Here is a 23,073-nt window from a genome sequence, read left to right as displayed (position 1 = left end):
ATTCTTTGTAACAAATATTTTCACATTATATTTCGAGTTGAATATTAATAGGAATGCAATTAAATAGCACTCGTTACGAAATTTTCCGAAATTCAACAGCTGATTGGAGCAGGAATGTATGTAAACCATCGTTAAGTCATGTAGAGTCTTGCGCATTTGTGCGCCTTCATGCAGCATGGAAAGAGAAATTCGAAGAGCGGGAAATGTTTGACAGCCAAGAAACTGCAAAATAATTTTGCTTGTGGGATTAATTTCAAAATATCCCTCCACTTGCTTGAGAGCAGAAAAGCGGCTCTATCCGCAGCACCCAGTATATTATTAAGGTTTCTACACTACTAAAAATCCACACATATTTATTGGCAAAAATCCATAGATTTAACTTATGATGTATATCAGCGCACACATAACCATTCTCCACGCGAACTACTAATAAAATATATATCGAAATAAACTTTATGTGTGGTCTCGAATTAGCAATTATATAATTTATGTGTGGCTCTATATCGATTATATTAGGGTGGAGCTATTGCAAAAAATTATAACGGCGACACATATATTATAGATATTTTTGGCAGTGTAATACTTTTTTGTCGAAACAGGCGCTTAATGATATGTATAAGAAAAAACTTATACATCACATTAGTCACATACATTCCGAAACTTATACTTTTCATTAACTTATGAATGTTATTAGCTTCCTGATATGGGATCATTCATTAGGTGGCATAATGAAAAGTATAAGTATTTTCGAATGGTTTTTTGCCATAACATATAAGGTTATTTTTTTACGTGTAGGTTAAAAGTCATACTAAATGGCTATTTGCCTGGTTGACCCCATACTCTGGTGAAGTGAGTGTTCATGAGTTCATTATTTGTTTACTTACGTTTCACATAGCAGTTACGTGAAAAAGGTGATGGAAAAAAGCCACCTATGTTTTCACGTAATAATGATGTTTGGATTATTTTGAGTGTACAGCAATCCACTCTGGATGGGTTCAACTTCAACCACAGAGAACAGACATACAAGTCCATTCTCAATCGTGTGTAAGGAATTTGACGGACGTTTTGAAACGCAACACAAGTGGCAATCTCGTGCACGGTTAGATGACTTTACCCATTAATGGGTACTGTGTTATAGTTGATATTATTCCCACCGTGAAAAATTCACCCATTTTCTTCATTTTCATGGCGTTGAGGATTCTACAACATGTGAGTACAGTGCATTCGCCCCCTCTGAATATGATGGCATACAGAATCGAGCTTCTACGCCAATGAGTACCGATTCAGCAGTGGCTGGTCCTTCGGGATGTGGACGGCAACGTAGTACCAATGCAATGATGAGGATGATCTTCGCAATATCAATACGGATAAGAAAAGGAAGAAGCGGTATTCACAACAGGATATGTTTCAATTTTTCCGAGAGGAATGTAAACGGAAGAGGAAAGAAAGTAAACAGTGTTTGATGCTTTTGAAATCTATTGCTCAGGCCCAAAACATTGATATGCCAATGGATAATTTCAGCTCGTCAGATTCCGAAATGTGATTGGATTGATACCACAGACAAAAGGTATAGAACACTTTATTGAATTTTAAGCTCTAAACTGAAATGTGACGTTGGTGCAATTAATTTTAAACTGTTTTTGTTGATTGATTGTATTTAACAAATATTTAATTCAAATTATTTTTCAACAAGTTTCATTTAAAACTAATCACATCGAGATCTTTGCTGATTGACTACTGTATCCATTCTTTCCAAAAGCTGCATCCGAAAGGCAATACCTTCACCTGTATCGGAAACAGGTTGGTATTCAGCGTGGTTCGAATTGTTTTGTGTAGGTTGTTCGGTTGTATCCATATCCGCTTCCATTATGTCGTGTAAATCCACACATATGTTATGCAAAACACAGCAGGCAACGATCGTTTTGATGGAGTTCTCAATACTCAACTCGAGGTCTTTATTGAAAATGCTTCGCCACCTTTTCTTCAATTGGCCGAAAACACATTCCACGATATTTCGAGCTTTGCTGTGGGCATTATTGAAGCGTTTCTTATTTGCAGGAAGTCTTTGTCCAACACTTTCTTTAAACGGCGTCACAATGGCAATCGGGTTCAAGCTACAACCCGGATAAAAAATATCATTAAAATATCATAAATTTTATTGTTACAACACCATTTAAAACATAATTTTTACCATTGAATATAATGGAGTTTTGACAATAAAATCACATGAGAAATAATGGTTTTCCACGATAAATTGAATGGTAAATGGGACTTTTACAATTAAAAAGGGGGGTTGTTATGTATCTTTACAATAAAAAAATCGAAAATTTTCCATACAAAATTCGGAGCAAAACAATTGATTTTACGGTTCTTCAATGGGATGATTTCGAGCGACAAAACAATAAAAAAAATTGTGTTTTAAATGTTTTCAATTACTGTTTCTATTGTTTTACAATAGAAATACAACAGGATTTAGAATACATTATGCTCCAATATTACAATAAAAATACAATACAATTAATTGTTTTACAAATTATTTTATTTTCCTCCGGTTGTTTAGCATATCTTTAGACGAATCCAGCGCACTACTTCCAAAGTTAAGTGGGTTGCCTGTATCTGGAGAAAAATCCAACATCAGTTTAAAAAGCGTACTAACTTTGTTTCGAATAGACAATACATATAGCTATAAACCTGTGAAAAATGTAAATTAAAAAAGAATGTTAGTTTTATTAGAAAAAATTCGTCGAGAAGAAAAGAAAAAAATACCTGCATCAGTTCTTATTATATCCCGTTGGTAAGATTGGCCAAAGGTAGCTGAACGATCTTCAATCAGTGACCAGCAAGCAGCAGTATTTTATATATCATAAGCTTCATTTCTGTAAAGGAACAAGGATACATGTTACCAGGCATGTCATCAGGTATTATGATGATAAAATTTTCATTTATTTTTTGTTCGGGATGAACCACTGCGTTCATTATGTACATTGAACTTTTGTAGTATAAGATTACGATTACCGGTGGTGAGTATAAACCCTTTGTCAGCGCAGTATCATTACTTGACACTTTACCGGTCGCTACTAAACGCGCTGCTAAAACAGTAGCGCAGCTGACAGGTGACCAAATTGACCAAATAACAGCGCTACTATTTGATGAACTATCAAACGTCGAACGTCACCGATACGGAATGCAGCCACCAAAATGATAACCGAAAATACCGAAAATAGTGACCGATGCAAAAAAGAGTGACTAATCTAAAATGACAGTACAGTGAGGGTGATCAAAATACTCGCGCCCAGTAATGATGCTTTAACGCGCTTCAACACTTTAGATACTCACCACGGTACAGAAGTCATAGTGATCTACCGCTTTCCCAGCAGCAGAAACTGCAATGAAAAAGACACTTTGTGCACCATACAGTTTCATTATTTTCACCTCTTGACTAATTATAAACAAAAATGTACACGCTCAAGTGAATCCAGCCATTCTCCGAGTAAAATGATAAACAAAAGTTTTTGTTACCTTTTATTTTTTTGAAATCAAATTTTTATTGCAAAACATTTCTAGACCTGCAATATGAAAATATATACTTGAGAATCGGTATAACATTTTTATTTATTTAACAAACAAAGCTATTGTAATTTTATTGTTTTTCAATTGTTATTTCATCAATATAATAAATCCATGAAATATTCCAAAATTATATTAATTCAATAACATTAGACGGATTCCAGATCATCCAAACCGAATACTTTTAAAATTTGTTTAGTTTTAGGATGAGCAATACTAAACATAAGCGAACAATAAAAATATAATAGAATATATCGGAAACATTTAAATATATTGTTATTTTAATGTACGTACAATAAAGATCTTTCACAACCGTGAACATTTTCCAATAAGCATACAATAGTTTGCATTGTTTGCCACACAATCTATTGTATTTCAGTGGGTTATGTCATACAAGTTACTGTAAATTTTTATCCGGGAAGGATAGCCACTATCACCTAACAGAAAGTAGCCAGGAGGAGGGTATAATCTTTTGTAATATAGAGAGCTGTTATACATTACTCGTGTGTCATGTACACTACCAGGGTAGCCTACGCATATGTCAATGAACTTATCATTACTATCGCAGACGGCTTGGCATTGGATCGAATAACTGAGTTTACGATTTATGTATTGATCGTGAAGATGAGTGAAGATGAGATGTGCGAATACTTTTCCAGACGATTTAGCAACGCTGTTACTTTCGTAAACAAATGCTGCCAGCACTTGCCGCAGTGAAAAATGTTTAGGCTTGCACATGACTTAACATTCGAAGACACTTTTTGAATATTTTGTCTATCCTCTATAGCAGTGCATTTTCGCTAAAATTAAAGAGCAATACGAATGAACACGATAGAAGGCATCAACTAAACTACTTTTACTTACGAAAGCAAAACAAATTGTTTATTCGATAAAACTTTTCATAAAATCTATTTCACCAAAATCGCAATACCTTTCGATCTGCAACAATAACGATGTTCATTTGGCTCAGATTTTGACAGTTCTCAATGCTCGATTGGCTCAAGATGGCCGCTTTCGCATATCTCTGAATGTAGGATCCCTAGATTAAACATAGCCCAACAAACAATTTAAGCTGAATAAGCTAGTTTTTTAGCTGTAGAAGTCTGTTTTTAGTTGAATAAGCGCTCTATCAGCCTCCAATGTTTGTTGGGAATACATAGTGCTATCCAATAAGCAGCTCGAAGTAGTTCCCGTCCTGCTCGTTATTTTTTTCGTCAATAAACGGATTCGCATTCCTCTCATTGCGAATAACTTTTTGTTGCCAGCTGAAAATTGTCGGTGAATATTTTTAAATTAATCTTGTGCCGAAATCTCAGAAAAATTACAAATAGCAAATTTCTTAGATCGGATTAACATGCGTATATGAATCTCACATCGTTCTTCTCAGGAATTTTCTTTCAAATTTAAATTTACACACTTTAAGGAAAGTTACTTTAGGCTCTGTCTCATTTGGAGAATTAAACTGAAATTAAACTTAAAAGTGACATTTCAATAATTATCGAATAACCCTGCTCGCAGAGCATGATTACTTTTGACAGATATCGAATCATTTTGCATCGATGTCTTATTGGAATTGCTGGGTAGCACCAGCCATTCTTATAACCGGGTTATTTGTTAATTTTCGAACTGTCACTTTTAAGTTTAATTCTCCAAATGAGACAGACCCTTAGATAATAATCTATAACATTGATAAATATTGTGCACTTTCAGTTTAATATCACAAAATACGTACGAAAATAAATTCTTTTTAGTCGAGCGATAATTTTCTTTCGCCTAAATATTATTTTTTTAAATTCAATGCTTTTGAATTTTTTACTGCCTATTTTCATTTATAATGGAAATGAGCAGTAAGTGAATAATTTGGATCGCCCATTAAAGCTCTAACTGACTATCTTACCATTTAGATTTACGTTTTCAATTTGTACTAGATATATTATGATACCTTATTATTTACTTTCGCTAATTCGAATGTCTTCGGAATAACAACTTTAAAATGTTCTTTCCTGGAAGTTTAAATAAAATAGCAAAATAACAAAAGAGCAACTAAAAACCAATAGACCTTTTGGCTCAATCAACTATGTTAGATCGATTCGGCACCCTCGCTGAACGACAGTAACGCAAAGAGCCACAGCGCGGCTGGCCGATCCCATTTCTGGTTCCATTTCGGACAAAATGCCTTTCGGTTCGTATTCGTCGGAGCACCTGATCGCGGGCTTCATCACTTCGCAGCACCGTTGTCGGTTGATCCCAGTCATCGTCTTCGTTGCTGCAGCACGTTCGGAACAGATGCCGGAAACCGGCCCTGAATTTCCTATTCATGAAGACATACAGGATGGGATTGATGCATGAATTGGCCGCTCCGAGCCACTGTGCTACCGGCAGGATTCCAAAGATGACCGCTTGTACTGTCATGAAAAAATCCGTTCAGAAGTTTTGGGACATTACGTTAGATATGACTTCACGTACCTGATTCTTCGTATATCAGATCGCCAGCAAATTTGACGAAGCAGAATATAGTGTACAATGGAAGCCACGAAATAGCGAAAGTTATTATTACGACGAAAACCATTTTAATGACCTATATTCGAAAATAGTAGAAAACGATTAAGTTGAGTTCTAAGATCTTTTTCTCGATGTAGAAACATGATATGGAGAAGAAGTAGTAACATACCTTAACCTTACTTCGATTGTAAATTTCGTCTTTCCTGCTGATGATCAAGTCACGCGGCAGCTTCCGATAGGCGACATTTTTCCAGATAATTACGTAGCAAATTGAAATTACTATCAGGGGGCCCAGATAACATAAAAATAAATTGGCAAACAAAAAGTACCAACTTTCGGATGCCGGAGAGGGCCATAGCTCGGTGCAAATCTGTTCGAAAAATAAACGGAAATTATCAGTTTGTATTTGACATGCGGATTAAATTAGATTTAAAATTTATTTTAGTTTGTTGTTGAGCTTCAAATCTCTGTTGCGCCCAGATGTCAATAATACCTAAAAAATATTTATAATGATATTTAATTGGAAGAAGTATTATAACATACAACGAATAACTATCTGATATATACAAAATTATGACAAACAAGGGTAGAATGTCGCATGTGGGTATTACGGGAAAGATAAAAATGAGGCATACTCGCGTTATGGGAATGAAGGTGAATCACCTTCGTCCTTCGAAGCTCGAGCCTGCTGTACACCTCCCGTGAACGCGAACAAACTGTTTTTTGATAATATGTATCTTCTTGATACCTACCCAAATCGTGAGGGAATCATGTTCAAATAATAGTAGGGAAAGCACCTGTCTTGCGTACTGGTTTCGTGGGATCAAACCCCAATACATTTTTCGAACTAAAGCTTTCACGTGTAGTGTAAATAATCGCCCAAATCGAGTTTCAGACATAGTAATTAACTTCCACTCCGAGTGGCTCATAACTTTGATTGTACCAATCCTAATTTAATTTAATAACTTTAATAATTTCAATTAATCTTGTAAATGTATATGCAGAAAACGTTGCCTCAAAACCAAAAATGGACGACGACGGGGGTGGTAATGTCACCGCCCGATCGGATACAGCAGTCTGAACAAGACGATTGAAAACTTCTAGTTTGGAAGGTGATATTGATTGTACATATATCACAAAGAAACGTGTCTCCGTAAAGTGTTATACATGTCTGAGCTTACCAAATAAACGAACTTAACTTCTCTTAAACGAACTCCGCTTAACTTCCCTTTTCAGTCTGATGTAGGCTTCCTCCATCTTCTCAAAGTTACGTGCCATAATATCTATGTCGTCGGCGAAGCCAAATAGATGGACGGACTTATTGAAAATTGTACCACTCGTGTTAATCCCTGCTCTTCGTAATACCCCTTCCAAAGCGATGTTGAATAGCAGACACGAAAGACAATCACCTTGCCGTAACCCTCTGCTGGTTTCGAAGGGACTCGAGAATACCCCTGAAACTCGAACTACGCACATCGCCCGATCCATCGTCGCTTTGATCAACCGTGTCAGTTTATCCGGAAAACCCGCCTGTTACTGCCCCACGAACTCCCTTGCAATTGGTGCTAGTCGACGGCATAAAATTTGGGAGAGTACCTTTTTGGCGGCGTTCAGCAATGTGATTTCGCGGTAGTTGCTACAATCCAGCTTATCGCCCTTTTTGTAGATGGGACACACGACACCTTCCATCCACTCCTGCGGCAAAACTTCCTCCTCCCAAATCTTGGTAATGACCCAGTGCAGCGCTCTAGCCAGTGCCTCTCCACCGTGTTTAAATAGCTCTCCTGGTAGTTGTCAACCCCAGGGGCTTTGTTTTTGCCTTTCTCGTACAACTAAGTTGTACCGAAAGGCTATCATTTCACTCCAAATTCGAACTTTTGATAGAAGTCCCGGAGACCCATAGTGTTATCACAGACAAACAGACATAACACATTGAACATTCACTCAATAAATTCATCGTCATTTAAACACTAACGACATCTGTTGATTTCAGTTAGTTGGGCAAATCACGAACCAGATGGCGGTAGTGAGCAAATGTCAAACTCGAACAAATCCGATGCGCGCGCGACTAGTGACCGATTGTCCAACTAATGATTATTTGAATCGACCAGTAAATCAGTGAACGATGGAAATTTGACGAGTGTTATGTCTGTTTGTCTGTGGTGTTATATACCATTCGACTGAGCTGAACAAATGTCTGTCTGTCCGTGTGTGCGTGTGTGTGTATGTGTGTGCGTGTGTGTGTGCACAAAATGCCATAAAAAACATTAGCCAAATTTTCACATAGAAACACTTAATCGATTTTCTTGGAACAAGTTGCATCCGATAGAGACTAAAACGCTGTTGATCACTATTGAATTTCATAATAATTGCAAATTGCAAAAAATAGATAATATTAAAATAGTGATGAGACATAGTTACATAGAACAATAATGTGTTATGAAAAATGCCTTGCATCTATGAATATTTTAAAAGTTTATCCGTGGCTTGCTTCCATTAAGAGTTTCATCGTACTATAAAGATGCTCGTGTTGCACGCATTTAGGCGTAAGTATGCTCTTCGTTGAGTTTCATAGTACTATGAAATTGTCCGCAAGTCAAAATTCGAACATAGGAAATTCGATAAACTTTTGGCAGCGCCATCTGTCGTCTACTAGTGTAAATTTTCTATCATAACATTAGACGGTGTAACGTTTTGCCTTTCTTGTACATCATCGAGGTGTAAGCGTAAAGGCTACATTTATTACCTTTTTCCGCGAGAAAGGCGCCATCACCGCTAGGTGGATGTAGGTAAGTAGATAAAGAGACAGATAAAATAAATATAAAAATATCTAGTCATATTAGGAGTTCAAAATACTGGCATGCACCAGTGTGCATATCTTTGAATATGAGTGAAGGCAAAAGCTCTTGACATAACGAAAGCTCTTCATATCAAACCATAGAAATGCGCCACCTGTGAGAATATGAACAAAACTGCACATTATCCGGAGAGTAAACTGATTCTAATGTTTTGGAGAGTTGCCTTGTGCAAAGGCAAACGCCAGCAAGGATTCAGGGTCAGATTTGAGACGATCGTTGTCAAGTGAAGACAGAAATTAAGTAGTGCGGACAGACTTAAGTGCAGTGAAATTGAAGTAGTGTGGTGAAATAAAATAAAATGGATTAATCTGGTTTTTTTTTGTCTCCGGTGGGGGTTTGTTGTTCTTCAGCCAGCCAATCTTCTCCTGGACTTCCTGGAGATCCGGAGCCGGTAAAATTATGTCCTGCGCGCGTTCTCCCAGGTCCATCACCATATCGTCATCTTCGTCTGCCACATCGCCATTCAGGTGTTCTTCGTAGTGCTGCCGCCACCTTTGGATCACCTCACGCTCGTTCGTAAGAAGGTTCCCGTTTGTGTCCTTACACATATCAGGTTGTGGCACGTGGCCCTTACGTGAACGTTTCAATTTCTCATAGAACTTTCGTGCGTTATTAGCGCGGTACAGTTGCTCCGTCTCTTCACGGTCTCCGATCTTCCTGTTGGCGCTTTCTCCTCCGGAAAATCAAGTTTTGTCTGTTCCGCGCCCGTTTATATCGTGCCTCGTTCGCCCTCGTGCGGTGTTGCAGCAATCTCGCCCATGCTGAATTATTCCTTTCCACTAACTGCTCACATTCAATGATATGGAAATGCTAATATCATCTTCCAAACTTAGACGTACATGTTTCATGATAGAATTAGAGGCGAAAGTATAGAATTGACAGTTCCGTTAGGATACGGCAGGCATGAAGAATGTTTTTATAGAAGTCGATTTGAAAGTGAGCGGAGGGCAATATTTGTGATGGCACATATCACACGACCTTCCTTCTGCCAAGCTCCCGTATGAAGGGGGAGGGAAGAATATCAGTGTGGAAGCTGATATATCTCCACTGGCAAAAGGAAGGTGGTTTGTTTTGCTCATATGCCATCGCGTGCGGAAGGATTTGCTATCGACGAGTACTGTCTCCAAATTTCTAACATGACATCAGCATTTAGTCGAATAGGATTTTTATTGCACAGTTCTGTTTTCTCATTGCGTCCGTCTCGTCGCAACCAACTTGGCTGCCTCGGAAACTATACTTTCGCCTCTAATTCTATCATGAAAATGTACGTCCAAGTTTGGAAGATGATATTAGCATTTCCATATCATTTATTCGCTTATTAATTTACTTATACTCGCACAAAGCAGAATTAAACATACCGATATTCACGCGATTGCACTGCGCGCTGGTAGAAACACGAGCGAACGCGCACCCAAAATTTAACTTGTTTAATAATTTGCTCTCTCGCACAAAGCAGAACAAAACATTCCGATGACCGCGCGATCTGTCTGCGTGCTGGAAGAAGCACAATCGGACGCGAACTAAAATTTAATTTGCATTTCACTTGCACAACGGAGGACTAAATATTTTGATGATCGCGCGATCGTAATGTGTGATAGAGTTAAAATATTGGACGTGCACGCAGTAGTCGAGAATACCTTGCATAACTCTCATAAAAATCATCATCCACTTACTTGAGATGTGAGAAAATCTTCGAGATGTGTTCATCATCAAACTCGTAATGTTACGGGTTTTCATAAGCCTCTTCGATCCACTGAGCTTTCCTTTTTTCCTAAATTATGCAAGAATGTTAATACTTCGAGCATTGCTTCATTGCTTAGTACTATCATATTGGATACTGCTTCTCCTTTCCTCTATCAGGTAAGAGAATTAGTACATTAACGGCTTACCCTACTTTTATCAGGTGTTTTTTTTTAGCGCGAACTAAGCAGTCTGTACCATACTAGAGAAATTAAAATTGATTGACCATTCCCGTCAAAAAGTTGTTCTCAATCCTCGTATAATATAATTATTATTTCACAATTATTAATAACATGGAAATCAGAAAATTGACAATAGTAATTTTTAACGTCCAATTCTTAGTTCAGCACTTTACGATCTTTAGGTCAAATTGCTTAACACAAAGTAGGACACAAAACTAAACCCGGTAATGCTACCATATTTAAAACCGATCACAGTGGACACATTAAATTGAATCTATCTATCTTTCAAACAATGTATTTACCTATGTTTATGGGCTAGCTGCAGCATTACACATTTTAATTGCATATTTTATTTTAAATTTAATTAATTTTATTCTATAAAACAAAAAGGGATAATTTTCTGTCATGTTAAATAACGTGTAGTTTGTCGTGTATTTGTTTATGTGGTCAATTCCCACCAGAATCATTCGATAAATTTCAAAAAAATGTTGCGTGAATGAATAATTCCAGTTTCACTCTCTGCTTTACAAATGGAAGAGTATGCTTTAAATTCCAATTTCCCAACATTTAACGTGAAATAAGCTATTTTTTAAATAGATGAGCCCTCTAATGTTTTGAACAGTAATTTCACTCTCAAGACTCAACAATGAAACAATGACAAAAATGTCAACTGTGACTTTGACAATTGAATCGGGTGTCAGTCTCACGTCGCGTGAGGCACACGCGCGTTCCGATTTGGTGGGCGCGCTACAATACACCGTCGAGAGTCTTGAGCGCAGGCATACCACAGAGAACAGACATACAAGTCCGTTTTCAATCGTGTGTAAGGAATTTAACGGACGTTTTGAAACGCAACACAAGTGGCAATCTCGTGGAGGCGCTGGCATCGCATAGTTTCTCTCATCAAGAAGCTGTCAAAACTTTAGGCGCCACCACCCACCATAAACATAAACAACAGATCCTCCTCCTCACCCTGGTTTTGATTCCATATGTGATGTTTTTTTCTCACACAAACGCAAGCGATTTCTCTGCCATCATGGAGCGCATGGTTTGTTTTGTGACCCTTTCCATTAGCCACAGTCCGAGCCACAGTCATTGTCACAGCCAGCAGCGAAGCACTAAAAGGATGAAAAGGCCATAATGTGTGTTCACACTTTAAGTTTATTTCGCTGGAAATCAGACAGAATTGGAATTGCATTGAGAACAACTTCACAATTGGGACCTAAAATGAAGAACCGATATTCGATTTTATTTCAGGGAACGATGAAGTTAATCATCCTGAACGCGTCAGTTTTTATTTTGACTCAAAAATTGAAAGGAACATTGTTTAATTGGGTCCTAAAATGAAGAATCGATATTCGATTTTCTTTCAGGGAACGATGAAGGTAATCATTCTAAACGTGTAAGTTTTTCTTTAGACTCAAAAATCGAAAAGAACATTGTTTAATTTGAAATTAAAAAATAGATGAAAAATGCTTCCTCGACATTTTCGGTCTTGTTTGACGTACGGATTCAAACGCACTAGCAAAACACCGCAGGGCACTTGACTCAACCTTTGACAGTTAATATATGGGGCTGACGTTTTTGGCTGATAGTTCATTCGTTCTGAAATGTTAAAATATGGTAGCATTACCGGGTTTAGTTTTGTGTCCTACTTTGTGTTAAGCAATTTGACCTAAAGATCGTAAAGTGCTGAACTAAGAATTGGACGTTAAAAATTACTATTGTCAATTTTCTGATTTCCATGTTATTAATAATTGTGAAATAATAATTATATTATACGAGGATTGAGAACAACTTTTTGACGGGAATGGTCAATCAATTTGAAATTTGAAAATAGCTGAAAAATGCTTCCTCGACATTTTCGGTCTTGTTTGACGTAAGGATTCAAACGCACTAGCAAAACACCGCAGGGCACTTGACTCAACCTTTGACAGTTAATATATGGGCCTGACGTTTTGGGCTGATGGTTGATTCGTTCTGAAATGTTGCACAGGCCAATATTTCCCTCAAAATATATTAAACATAAAAATAATATTTTTACTGATTTAGACTTTTACCAGATTTTTTATAACATCGGTTCAAGTATTCTTGACCGATGCACTATCGTTTGCAACCATAAACGAGGTAAGGCTTTAGGACCCAATTGGGTCCTAAAGCCCTACCTCGTTTATGGTTGCAAACGATAGTGCATCGGTCAAGAATACTTGTACCGTTGTTATAAAAATTCTGGTAAAATTCTAAATCAGTAAAAATAATATTTTTGTGTTTAAGACATTTTAAGGCAAATTTTGGGCTGTGCAACATTTCAGAACGAATGAACCATCAGCCCAAAACGTCAGCCCCATATATTAACTGTCAAAGGTTGAGTCAAGTGCCCTGCGGTGTTTTGCTAGTGCGTTTGAATCCGTACGTCAAACAAGACCGAAAATGTCGAGGAAGCATTTTTCATCTATTTTTCAATTTCAAATTAAACAATGTTCTTTTCGATTTTTGAGTCTAAAGAAAAACTGACACGTTTGGAATGATTACCTTCATCGTTCCCTGAAAGAAAATCGAATATCGATTCTTCATTTTAGGACCCAATTAATTTTCTACTTTTTCCATTGCTACTAATGACATTGATAGAAAATATTTAACGTCTCATAGAAACTGCAATCAATCAGGAGAAAAAAGCTGATACTGAAATCACAGTAAACTATTAGATTGCTGGACATACTTCAGCAATTCATTTTGCTGTAACTAGAATTCAGATTTTGGTGTGCAAATATATTCATGATTTTTCAATTATTCATGTCCCGTCTAGTCTAGTCTAGTCGAAGTCCGTCGAAGTCGAAGCTATACGACGAACCTAGTATCCAGATATTAGCTAAAGCCGGAAGCGTACGATGGGAAGGGCATGTTGCAACAATGTTGGACAGCATCCCTGCAAAGATGGTTTTCGCTTTCGATCTGGCAGGTACGAGACGGCGTCAAGCGCAGCGAGCGAGGTGGACTGACCAGGTACAAAACGACTTGGGGAGCATTTGAGGATGGAGAGATGCAGTCTCGAACCGTCAAATTGGCGTCAAATTGTTGATTCAGTGTTATCTGTTTAGATGTAAACTAAATGAATGAAAAATAATACCTAAATATTGAGTTCTTTTCTAAAGTTGTCCTTAAAAACTTTAAACAATAGACTGAAACAATAAAAAGAGATAAAATTTTGGACGGGAAAGATCAATTTATTCTGATTCTGACCACGAAATTTTAAGGGGGCGGGGACAGAAGAATATAATATTTGTTCCCGCCTAATAGCACTACAAAAATAATCCATCAACCAGTGAATCGTTGCTATTAATATTGTTATTACGCTCTGAGCTAGATTGCGTTTTGTGATATGTAGCAGTGTGCTCCGACAAATGCATTCCACAGTGTTTTATTTCGTCGTTTTCACGATCGAAATACAAAAACTCGAAAAGTGATGATTTTTGATATAGGGTTTGTTCACAGAAGTTTCAAGATATTTAGGAGCGCATCTTTCGATAAAAACAGTTTGATGATTAATCTCCCTAAAAGTGAGTTGAGAAAATTATTTTTCCACCAGAATGAGATAGACACATAGTGTCTTCTGTAAAGTTGTAGCAAATTGTAATACGAGCAACTTTGCTGAACATGACGAGTCTCTATCTCTTATATATAACAAACTTAAGACGTTTTATGTAAAAACCCCTTTAAAATCATATTTTTCATTCTAACTCTTTCCAATGATTTTTCCCATTTTCTGTCTCTTCTAGGAAGATGTTAAGCAAGCAAAATAACATGTTCTTGCTGAACATTGTAACATTCCATCTCATATACAACAAAAGTTATCTTAAAATTAAACATATTTTCAGAGGTATTTCCACTTATAATCACTCCCTTAATTGCAAAAACTCGCAAATTTCTTCACGATATGCTGAAAGTCGCTCATTTCATCTTTCTACTGTCATTGAAAACTGTTGTCGACAAGAGTCTTCTCGATTACTGTGTTAAAAACTTGAAAACACATGAAAAATCAAAATATTGGAATAACTTTGGTTTTATAAGAGATAGGAAGTTGCAATGTTCAGCAAAACATGTATTTTTGCTGGTTTGACAACTTTGTAGAAGAGACGGAAAATGTGAAAAATCATTGGAGTTAGTTGAAGTTAGGATAATGATTTTAAAAGAATTTCCACATAAAATATGCCTGTGTTGAACTTGGTTTACAATTAAAAGCACACTAATACAGATTGAAAAAAAAAACATAAAACATGTTAAGTTTATTATACCAAAAATATGGAAACTCTGCTTCATAGTCGCATTTGTTTTTAATAGCATTTGTTATAACATTTATTTGCCAGTTGTTTCCAAATTTTACTGGATTTGTATTCATTTTTCTCTTTGTCTTCTCTTTCACACTTTCACTAAAATTATTTTAGTATCTTCTGTAAGGAACTTACTTCGACTTCTCGGCTTTTGATACAATGGGATCCAACGAACTCAATGATCAATGCCTCAGTTCTTCAATGCGTCCTGACATTTACCTAGATAAGCAGATAAGTTTCAGCTGTTTCAATCAAATCCAAACGCTTCGACTTGTGTGCTGTGTATTAATTGTATTTTCGACATCACACGAATACTTTAAGAAATTTGAAGTTTTGAATTCTTTTAATTAATTTTCAAAAAAACATAAATTATATATTTTTGTGATTTTCTTCTGAATTAGTAGAACAAACTACTATAAAACTTATATAAATTACATAAGACAAACAAACGTTGTATGTGTGTTATGAAACCTCAAAACATTCTTTTAGCTAGAACTAATTCTGATGATTTTTCACATTTTCCGTCTCTTATACAAAGTTGTCAAACCAGCAAAAATACATGTTTTGCTGAACATTGCAACTTCCTATCTCTCATAAAACCAAAGTTATTCAAATATTATGATTTTTCATGGGTCTTCAAGTTTTTAACACAGCATTCGAGAAGACTCTTGTCGACAAAAGTTTTCAATGACAGTAGAAAGATGAAATGAGCGACTTTCAGCATATCGTGAAGAAATTTGCGACTTTTTGCAATTAAGGGAGAAATTATAAGTGGAAATACCTCTGAAAATATGTTTAATTTAAAGATAACTTTTGTTGTACATGAGATGGAATGTTACAATGTTCAGCAAGAACATGTTATTTTGCTTGCTTAACATCTTCCTAGAAGAGACAGAAAATGGGAAAAATCATTGGAAAGAGTTAGAATGAAAAATATGATTTTAAAGGGGTTTTTACATAAAACGTCTTATGCCTTGTTCAGATTACAGCTGAATAACATGTTATTCGAAGGTGTTACTTCTGAATAACAAAACCGTTCGCACTAGCATTTTAGGTAATACTATTTGACAGCTGACAGCATGTGTCAAGCGCCAAATTTTTTCAAGCAGTTTGTTGTTTGTTTACAAATATGCAGCGAGATTCTTCAAATTAGAATTCAATTATTATTAAACAAATAATCTGTTTGCGATTAAGGAACTGTTCAGCGGTAATGAGATTTATTAATTTGATATTTTCTGCGTAATTGCAAGAAGCGGACCAAACTCCGAAGGCGTGAGTTCAGTATGGGATGAAGCTGATAGTGATTAGTGTGCGCTAAAAAGCCAGAAGTATTTGTGTTCTTCGTTTAAATTTTATTTTGCTCATTTTTCCTTCGGAAATCGGCTAGGAACTGTGGTTACAAGTAGGTAATTTCATTAGCTTCTTTACTGATGTTGCTTTCTATATAAAATAGTGTGTATTGTTTTCTTAGGTTTCGTCACCGGTGAACAGAATGTGAAGTCGAGGATTCCATAAATATTACACAGGCAGAAAGCATCAATGGAGCCTGGAAGGTCAAGATGGATCAGAAATAATACAATGTTTAGCAGCTGCAAGACGAGCCAACGTGAATTTAAGTTAAACAAAATTGTATCGCCAAAACAGTGTGACAATGGAAATCATGGAACAACTTCACTGCCGTTCTACGCATAATTGTCCCATGTTACCTTTAATGAAAAATCTCAAACTCGAGTCAATTTGTCCCACTGAAACAATGAAGTTGTTGTTTGATGATAAGTGAGACTGAAAACCGTTTAAATAAGTAGTGATCTGTTTTATGTCCTGGAAAAGTGTTGCCTACGCTGATAACATCCCAAAAATATTTGTTAAATTTCAAGATCCAATCAATTCTAAAATTGGTGGGACAATCTGATTCGAGTTTTGATTTTTTCATCAAAGGTAACATGGGACAATTATGCGTAGAACGGCAGTTCAGCGCGAGAAAACAGGACTCCTGGAACCCGAACTAACTCGAGAACTATACGCTGGAAATTCTAAAAATATTCAGTACTATCGTTTGGAGCGACCGACGGCTTTTTACTGGGGAAAGTCCGAAACAGTTTATTATGCAATATATTTTTGGAATTTTCAAAATAATGTTACTGACGATAATAATTTTATGTATTTAGATGCGTCTAGTCCTTGGACCCAATGGGAAGTGTCATCAGTGTTGGTTGTCCTCCCCTATTTGGTTGTATCGTTGATCGGATTATTCTGCACCTATTTTGTAGATCCAGTTTTGCTCAAAAGGTCACCAATCGGAAAACCACAAGTTGCCGGTAGTGATAGTATTATAATTGGTTTTAAGAGTAAGAAACCCACCGTCGTTTCACCGACAAGAGGATGTACGAAGTTACTTCCAATTTTTATAATAAAATAACAATTAAACAACGCAGGATGATATCGCACGTAATCATCATCAGAGGAGATGGTATTAGTTGCCAAAATCAGCTAAAACCATTCATCACATTCCATTTATATCTCAACTTAGGTGAACGAGGCCAGGCACGGAACTACGTTGTTGTGTTTCGCTAGGAAGGGATCGTGGAGTACTACTAACTAAAATAGATACTAGAGTAAAATGATTCAAACGAAATAAAGATATTCAAACGCATTCACTTCTACTTCTTCTTTTTCTTCTTCTACGGGTCTACATTCCAAGTGAAACCTGGCGCGCTTTTCAACTTGGTATCCTTCACCATTTTCTCAGTTAAAATTTGAAAGCTTTTCTATGCCCGCCATTGCATAAGTGTATGTCCTGTTTGGCAAGTACAATGGATACATTATGCCCAAGCAATCGAGATTGTTTTCCACCCGAAAACATACTAGATTTAACCGAAAATCAAACTTGTTAACTCTGGATTCGCAGTCCTACGCATTCATTTGAAGGCAGATAGCTTAAGGGCTAAATATATTCAAGTTAATATGAATTAGACGGTTCAAATAAAATGTAAGCAACCTAAAAATCTATTCTTGTTTTTATTAACTATGGATTCAATTCACTTTTAATCTAGCTTTATTTTTTATGAATTTTAAAATTATTTATGGAAGTTTCCCAAGTAATACCGAATTATAAAATTGATGTATAACGTGTTTGAAGTAAGTTGTGAAAAGGTTTCTGTTAAACATACAGCTTATTGATTGAAAGAAGATGTTTTGTATTACATTCTCACGACTTTCTGATAACATGTAATTTTTTGATATTTGTTTGGTGTTTCAAAATGTTTTGTTTTTCACTCTCTAGACATAAAACATGTTGCCAGGATGATTTCTCGAACTTACAATTAACATGTTCATTTTTTGACATTTGTTTAAGGGTCGTACACTAATTACGTAAGCACTTATGGGGGGAAAGGGGGGTGGGCTGCTATTTTCTTACTCTCTCTTCACTCTTCATTGGCATTACATCCCCACACTGGGACATTGCCGCCTCGCAGCTTAGTGTTCATTAAGCACTTCCACAGTTATTAACTGCGAGGTTTCTAAGCCAGGATACCATTTCTGCACTCGTATATCATGAGGCTAACACGATGATACTTTTATGCCCAGGGTAGTCGAGACAATTTCCAATCCGAAAATTGCCTAGACCGGCACCGGGAATCGAACCCAGCCACCCTCAGCATGGCCTTGCTTTGTGCCGCGCATCTTACCGCACGGCTAGGGAGGGCCCTTTTTTTTTTACGCTCCATATAAATATAAAATGATTTATCTTGGAAAAATCTTACATGGGGGCAGGGGGGATTGAAAAACCCAGAAAAAATGCTTACGTAATTAGTGTACGGCCTTAGTTAGAAGATATGTAGTTAAGATCCACATGTATGTGCATTTTAATTTATTTTATCAAAATGGAATTCTAAAAAATGTATGCATGTATTTTTTTCATCCAATCCTGTAAATATTTTTATTTGAAATGAGACATTTGTCAACAGCTTTTGTTGTATTAAATTTACAGATCATATTATGTTGAGCGAATGAACATTTAATATTTAATATTGAATATTTAGTATTTAAAATTTAATATTTAGTATTTAATATTTAATTTTCAATATTTTATATTAAATATTTAATATTTAATATTTATTAATTACCATTTAATATTAATTACATATTTAATATTAATTATTTAACATTCAATATTAATTACACATTTAATATTTAATATCAATTATTTAATATTTAATATTCAATATTGAATATTTAATATTTAATATTCAATATTTAATTTTTCAAATTTGATACTTAATATTTAGTATTGATTATTTAATATTTAATATTTAAAATTTGATATTCAATATTTAAAATTTAATATTCAATTTTTAATTTTCAATATTTTATATTTAATATAAATATCAAATTTTGAGTATGAAATATTAAATATTGAATATTAAATATTAAACATTAAATATTAAATATTGAATATTAAATATTATACATTAAATATTAAATATTGAATATTGAATATTAAATGCAACAGTCCATCATGAAGTATACCTTGCCAATTTTCAGCTCCGTTGTACTACACAGCTGATTGTAGAATCCGATAGAAAACGAATAGGAAATCAAAAATGACATTGCCGTATAATCCAATTGGACACGTGAAATGACCAACCACTTGAATGCAAGAAAACATGCGCAGGGCCTTCGGCCTTCAGTCGAGCAGCAAATTCGATCAGTTGTATCATGTTATTCGCAATAACATGTTATTCAAATGTGTTATTCGGCTGTCAGAAATGTATGGGAATATTACCTTCGAAAAACATGTTATTGGCCGAATAACACCAAAGCGCGAATAACATGTTATTCGATCGTAGTGCGGATATAGCATTAAGTTTGTTATATATAAGAGATAGAGACTCGGCATGTTCAGCAAAGTTGCTCGTATTACAATTTGCTACAACTTTGCGGAAGATACTATGTGTCTATCTCATTCTGGTGGCAAAATAATTTTCTCAACTCACTTTTAGGGGGATTAATCATCAAACTGTTTTTATCGAAAGATGCGCTCTTAAATATCTTGAAACTTCTGTGAACAAACCCTATATCAAATATCAACACTTTTCGAGTTTTTGTATTTCGATCATGAAAACGACGAAATAAAACACTGTGCATTCGCAGCTGAATGTAAACATTTTAAAGCCATCATCATCTTCTACCTAGGGATCCTACATTCAGAGATATGCAAAAGCGGCCATCTTGAGCCAATCGAGCATTGTGAACTGTCAAAATCTGAGCCAAATGAACATCGTTATTGTTGCAGATCGAAAGGTATTGTGATTTTGGTGAAATAGATTTTATGAAAAGTTTTATCGAATAAACAATTTGTTTTGCTTTCGTAAGTAAAAGTAGTCTAGTTGATGCATTATATCGTGTTCATTCGTATTGCTCTTTAATTTTAGCGAAAATGCACTGCTAGAGGATAGACAAAATAATCAAAAAGTGTCTTCGAATGTAAAGTCATGTGCAAGCCTAAACATTTTTCATTGCGGCAAGTGCTGGCAGCGTTTGTTTACGAAAGTAACAGCGTTGCTAAATCATCTGGAAAAGTATTCGCACATCTCTTAATATAGGATCCCTACTTCTACCCAGCCCGCCAAACAGCAAAAATTAACCGACATACAAGCGTGCAGCATATCATACAAACCTTCAGTGCTGCCACCAGATACAAAGACAAGAAACGCGCGGAAATTAGCAAGGTATCAGGAATACCAAATAAAATGCGTCAATAACACAATACTAATATGTAATCGGAAATTGTAGAAAAGCTACAAGTTTAGTATAATTAAATAAGAATCGACCTTTCCCGTCAAAAATGTGTATTGGCTCAATTAATAACATCACTTATCAAAAGAACCCCTATTTTTTTTTTGACTATTTTTCAAATTAAATACATATTGAAAACTAAAAAGTGCCACAATAATTGTTAACTAACATTAGATATAAAATGCACCGAAGGCATATACTGCCGTGGATCGTATATTTGTCCCCATATGAATAGGAAACCTAGCAAAGATGGAACAGATATGCGATTCATGGCAGTATAATGCACGACAATAAATTCTCCGAAAATCGATTAATTGAGTATTATTTCTGTTGTAGATATGCATCATAGTAGCTTGTAATAAAAAATTTAATCATAGTAGTCTATTTGTATAAATGTAGACCATTCCTTAGCCGTGCGGTAAGATGCGCGGCTACAAAGCAAGCCGATGCTGGGGGTGGCAGAACTCGATCCCGGTCCAGTCTAGGAAATTTTCTCGTCCTTCCTGGGTATAAAAGTATCATCATGTTTAGCCTCATGATATACAAATTCAAAAATGGTATCTTGACTAAGAAACCTCACAGTTAATAACTGTGGAGGTGCTTAATGAACACTAAGCTACGAGGCGGTAATGTCCCAGTGGGGGATGTAATGCCAATGCATAAGAAGATTGTAGACCATTAACCTATATAGCTACACGCATTTTCCCTCAACTCTAGAGACCTCTTTATAAAGAGGTTGTGGACCCAATGATTGAGCCATAAAGGTGAATCTTGACGATTACTTTTTAATGCTGGAGAATCGCCAACCTCCGCCTATTCTAGATGCCACAACTGCAAAGGTAACCTAGAATCGGCAGAAATGACAACACCAGAGTCCAAAAGATAACAATATGTTCTAGAATCTAGAGTATTACTCATCGTGTGATAAAAAGTTTTCATAAAGTGAAGATCTTGAAGCACACATTTACAAGCTGGAGGAGCTGTTCTTAATTCTTGGCACAGGTCAATATTTGATAGACGATGTTTAATTGGCGATCCTGCTGTGAAGTTGTTTTTCGAGAGATACCTATATCTCTAGCTTTGAAGGACAACGAATTGAAGATAAATTTCGCTAAATGAAAAATTCGGGTTTATGCTAGGAAACTACATGAGACTAATTTCTCCGTTAATTAAGCTGCTTGGTTTGTAGCACTAAAAAAGCCTGTCATATCTGCGAAAATAAAGGGCACGATAAAAAAAACGAGCAATGGGTAATGTTTTCAACATAACCGCGAGTAGTCGTAGGACTTGTATAAACGTAACGTATTTACATTTAACTTTTAACTTTTGGGTCTATAGAGTTTGATTATAGGTATTGATATTGGAAAGACAACTTCCATGCTGTGTTGAATTATTAGCAATTTGTGTATTCAAAACTTCTGGAAATAGAACTAATAATCAAATACATAATAAGAATTGCTTTGTTTCTAACTATTAAGCCCTTATTTACTCAAGCAAGTGTAGGGCATTTATAGATCTTTTATTGATGATAGTATTTGAAGTTAAACAATTATATTTATAAAATTTTCAGACTTGGGCAAAATGTGCTATTTTGGGGGAATTGTCCCGTTTTCCAAACAAAGAAATGCAGCACCAATTTCGTTGCTTCTTTTTGCTACCATGCGCGTGCTTATTGATGAAAAAAAAATCACAACAATAAGAAACAAGTCAAGGAGCAGTGACCCTACTATAATAGAGGACAGGGTTGTTAATCGATAAATTATCATCGTTAATTTAACGCCAACTTCGATAACGATAACACTTTTACGATAATGCTTCGTTGACGATAAAATGAGCGTTGAATTAACGTTATCGTTATCGAGTATTCGTTGATTTATCGATAATTATCGAGTTAACTGTAACATGTACTACAGTTTGAAATGCAAATATTGATAAGTTGGATTTGCAATATCTATTTTAAAAATATTGTATCGCCTTACAATATTCGAGAACGCCTTTAAATCTTGGAATTAAATTGGTATTCAAGGAGGTCACCGAATTGACCAAAACATTATTTCGTTCAATCATTAAAGTTCTTACAGAGTCGCAGTTCTGCAT

General features: G+C 35.7%; 1 protein-coding gene and 1 long non-coding RNA gene across 2 annotated transcripts in view; both read right to left on the bottom strand.

Annotated features, from left to right (window-relative positions):
• Positions 1-2,521: 2,521 nt before the first annotated feature.
• On the bottom strand, positions 2,522-3,429 carry LOC134226588 (uncharacterized). The gene is made up of 3 exons (XR_009983513.1): positions 3,337-3,429; positions 2,767-2,876; positions 2,522-2,691 (listed from the first exon to the last, which is right to left on the bottom strand). It is a non-coding gene; the product is annotated as an uncharacterized LOC134226588 (long non-coding RNA).
• Positions 3,430-5,233: 1,804 nt separating this feature from the next.
• The window catches only part of LOC134219863 (neuropeptide SIFamide receptor-like), a 110,841-nt gene continuing 93,001 nt past the window's right edge, over positions 5,234-23,073 (bottom strand). The window contains exons 6-8 of the mRNA XM_062698752.1: positions 6,239-6,439; positions 6,034-6,145; positions 5,234-5,972 (exon numbers count right to left, since the gene is read on the bottom strand). Coding sequence (XP_062554736.1) covers positions 5,635-5,972; positions 6,034-6,145; positions 6,239-6,439 — 651 coding nt within the window. The 3' untranslated portion in view covers positions 5,234-5,634. The remainder of the gene's footprint in view (positions 5,973-6,033; positions 6,146-6,238; positions 6,440-23,073) is intronic.

Source organism: Armigeres subalbatus, chromosome 3 (genome assembly GCF_024139115.2).
Source record: "Armigeres subalbatus isolate Guangzhou_Male chromosome 3, GZ_Asu_2, whole genome shotgun sequence".
NCBI classification, from domain to species: Eukaryota; Metazoa; Arthropoda; class Insecta; order Diptera; family Culicidae; genus Armigeres; species Armigeres subalbatus.
Note: the sequence above shows the minus strand (reverse complement) of the source record. Positions and strands in the feature narration are given on the sequence as shown.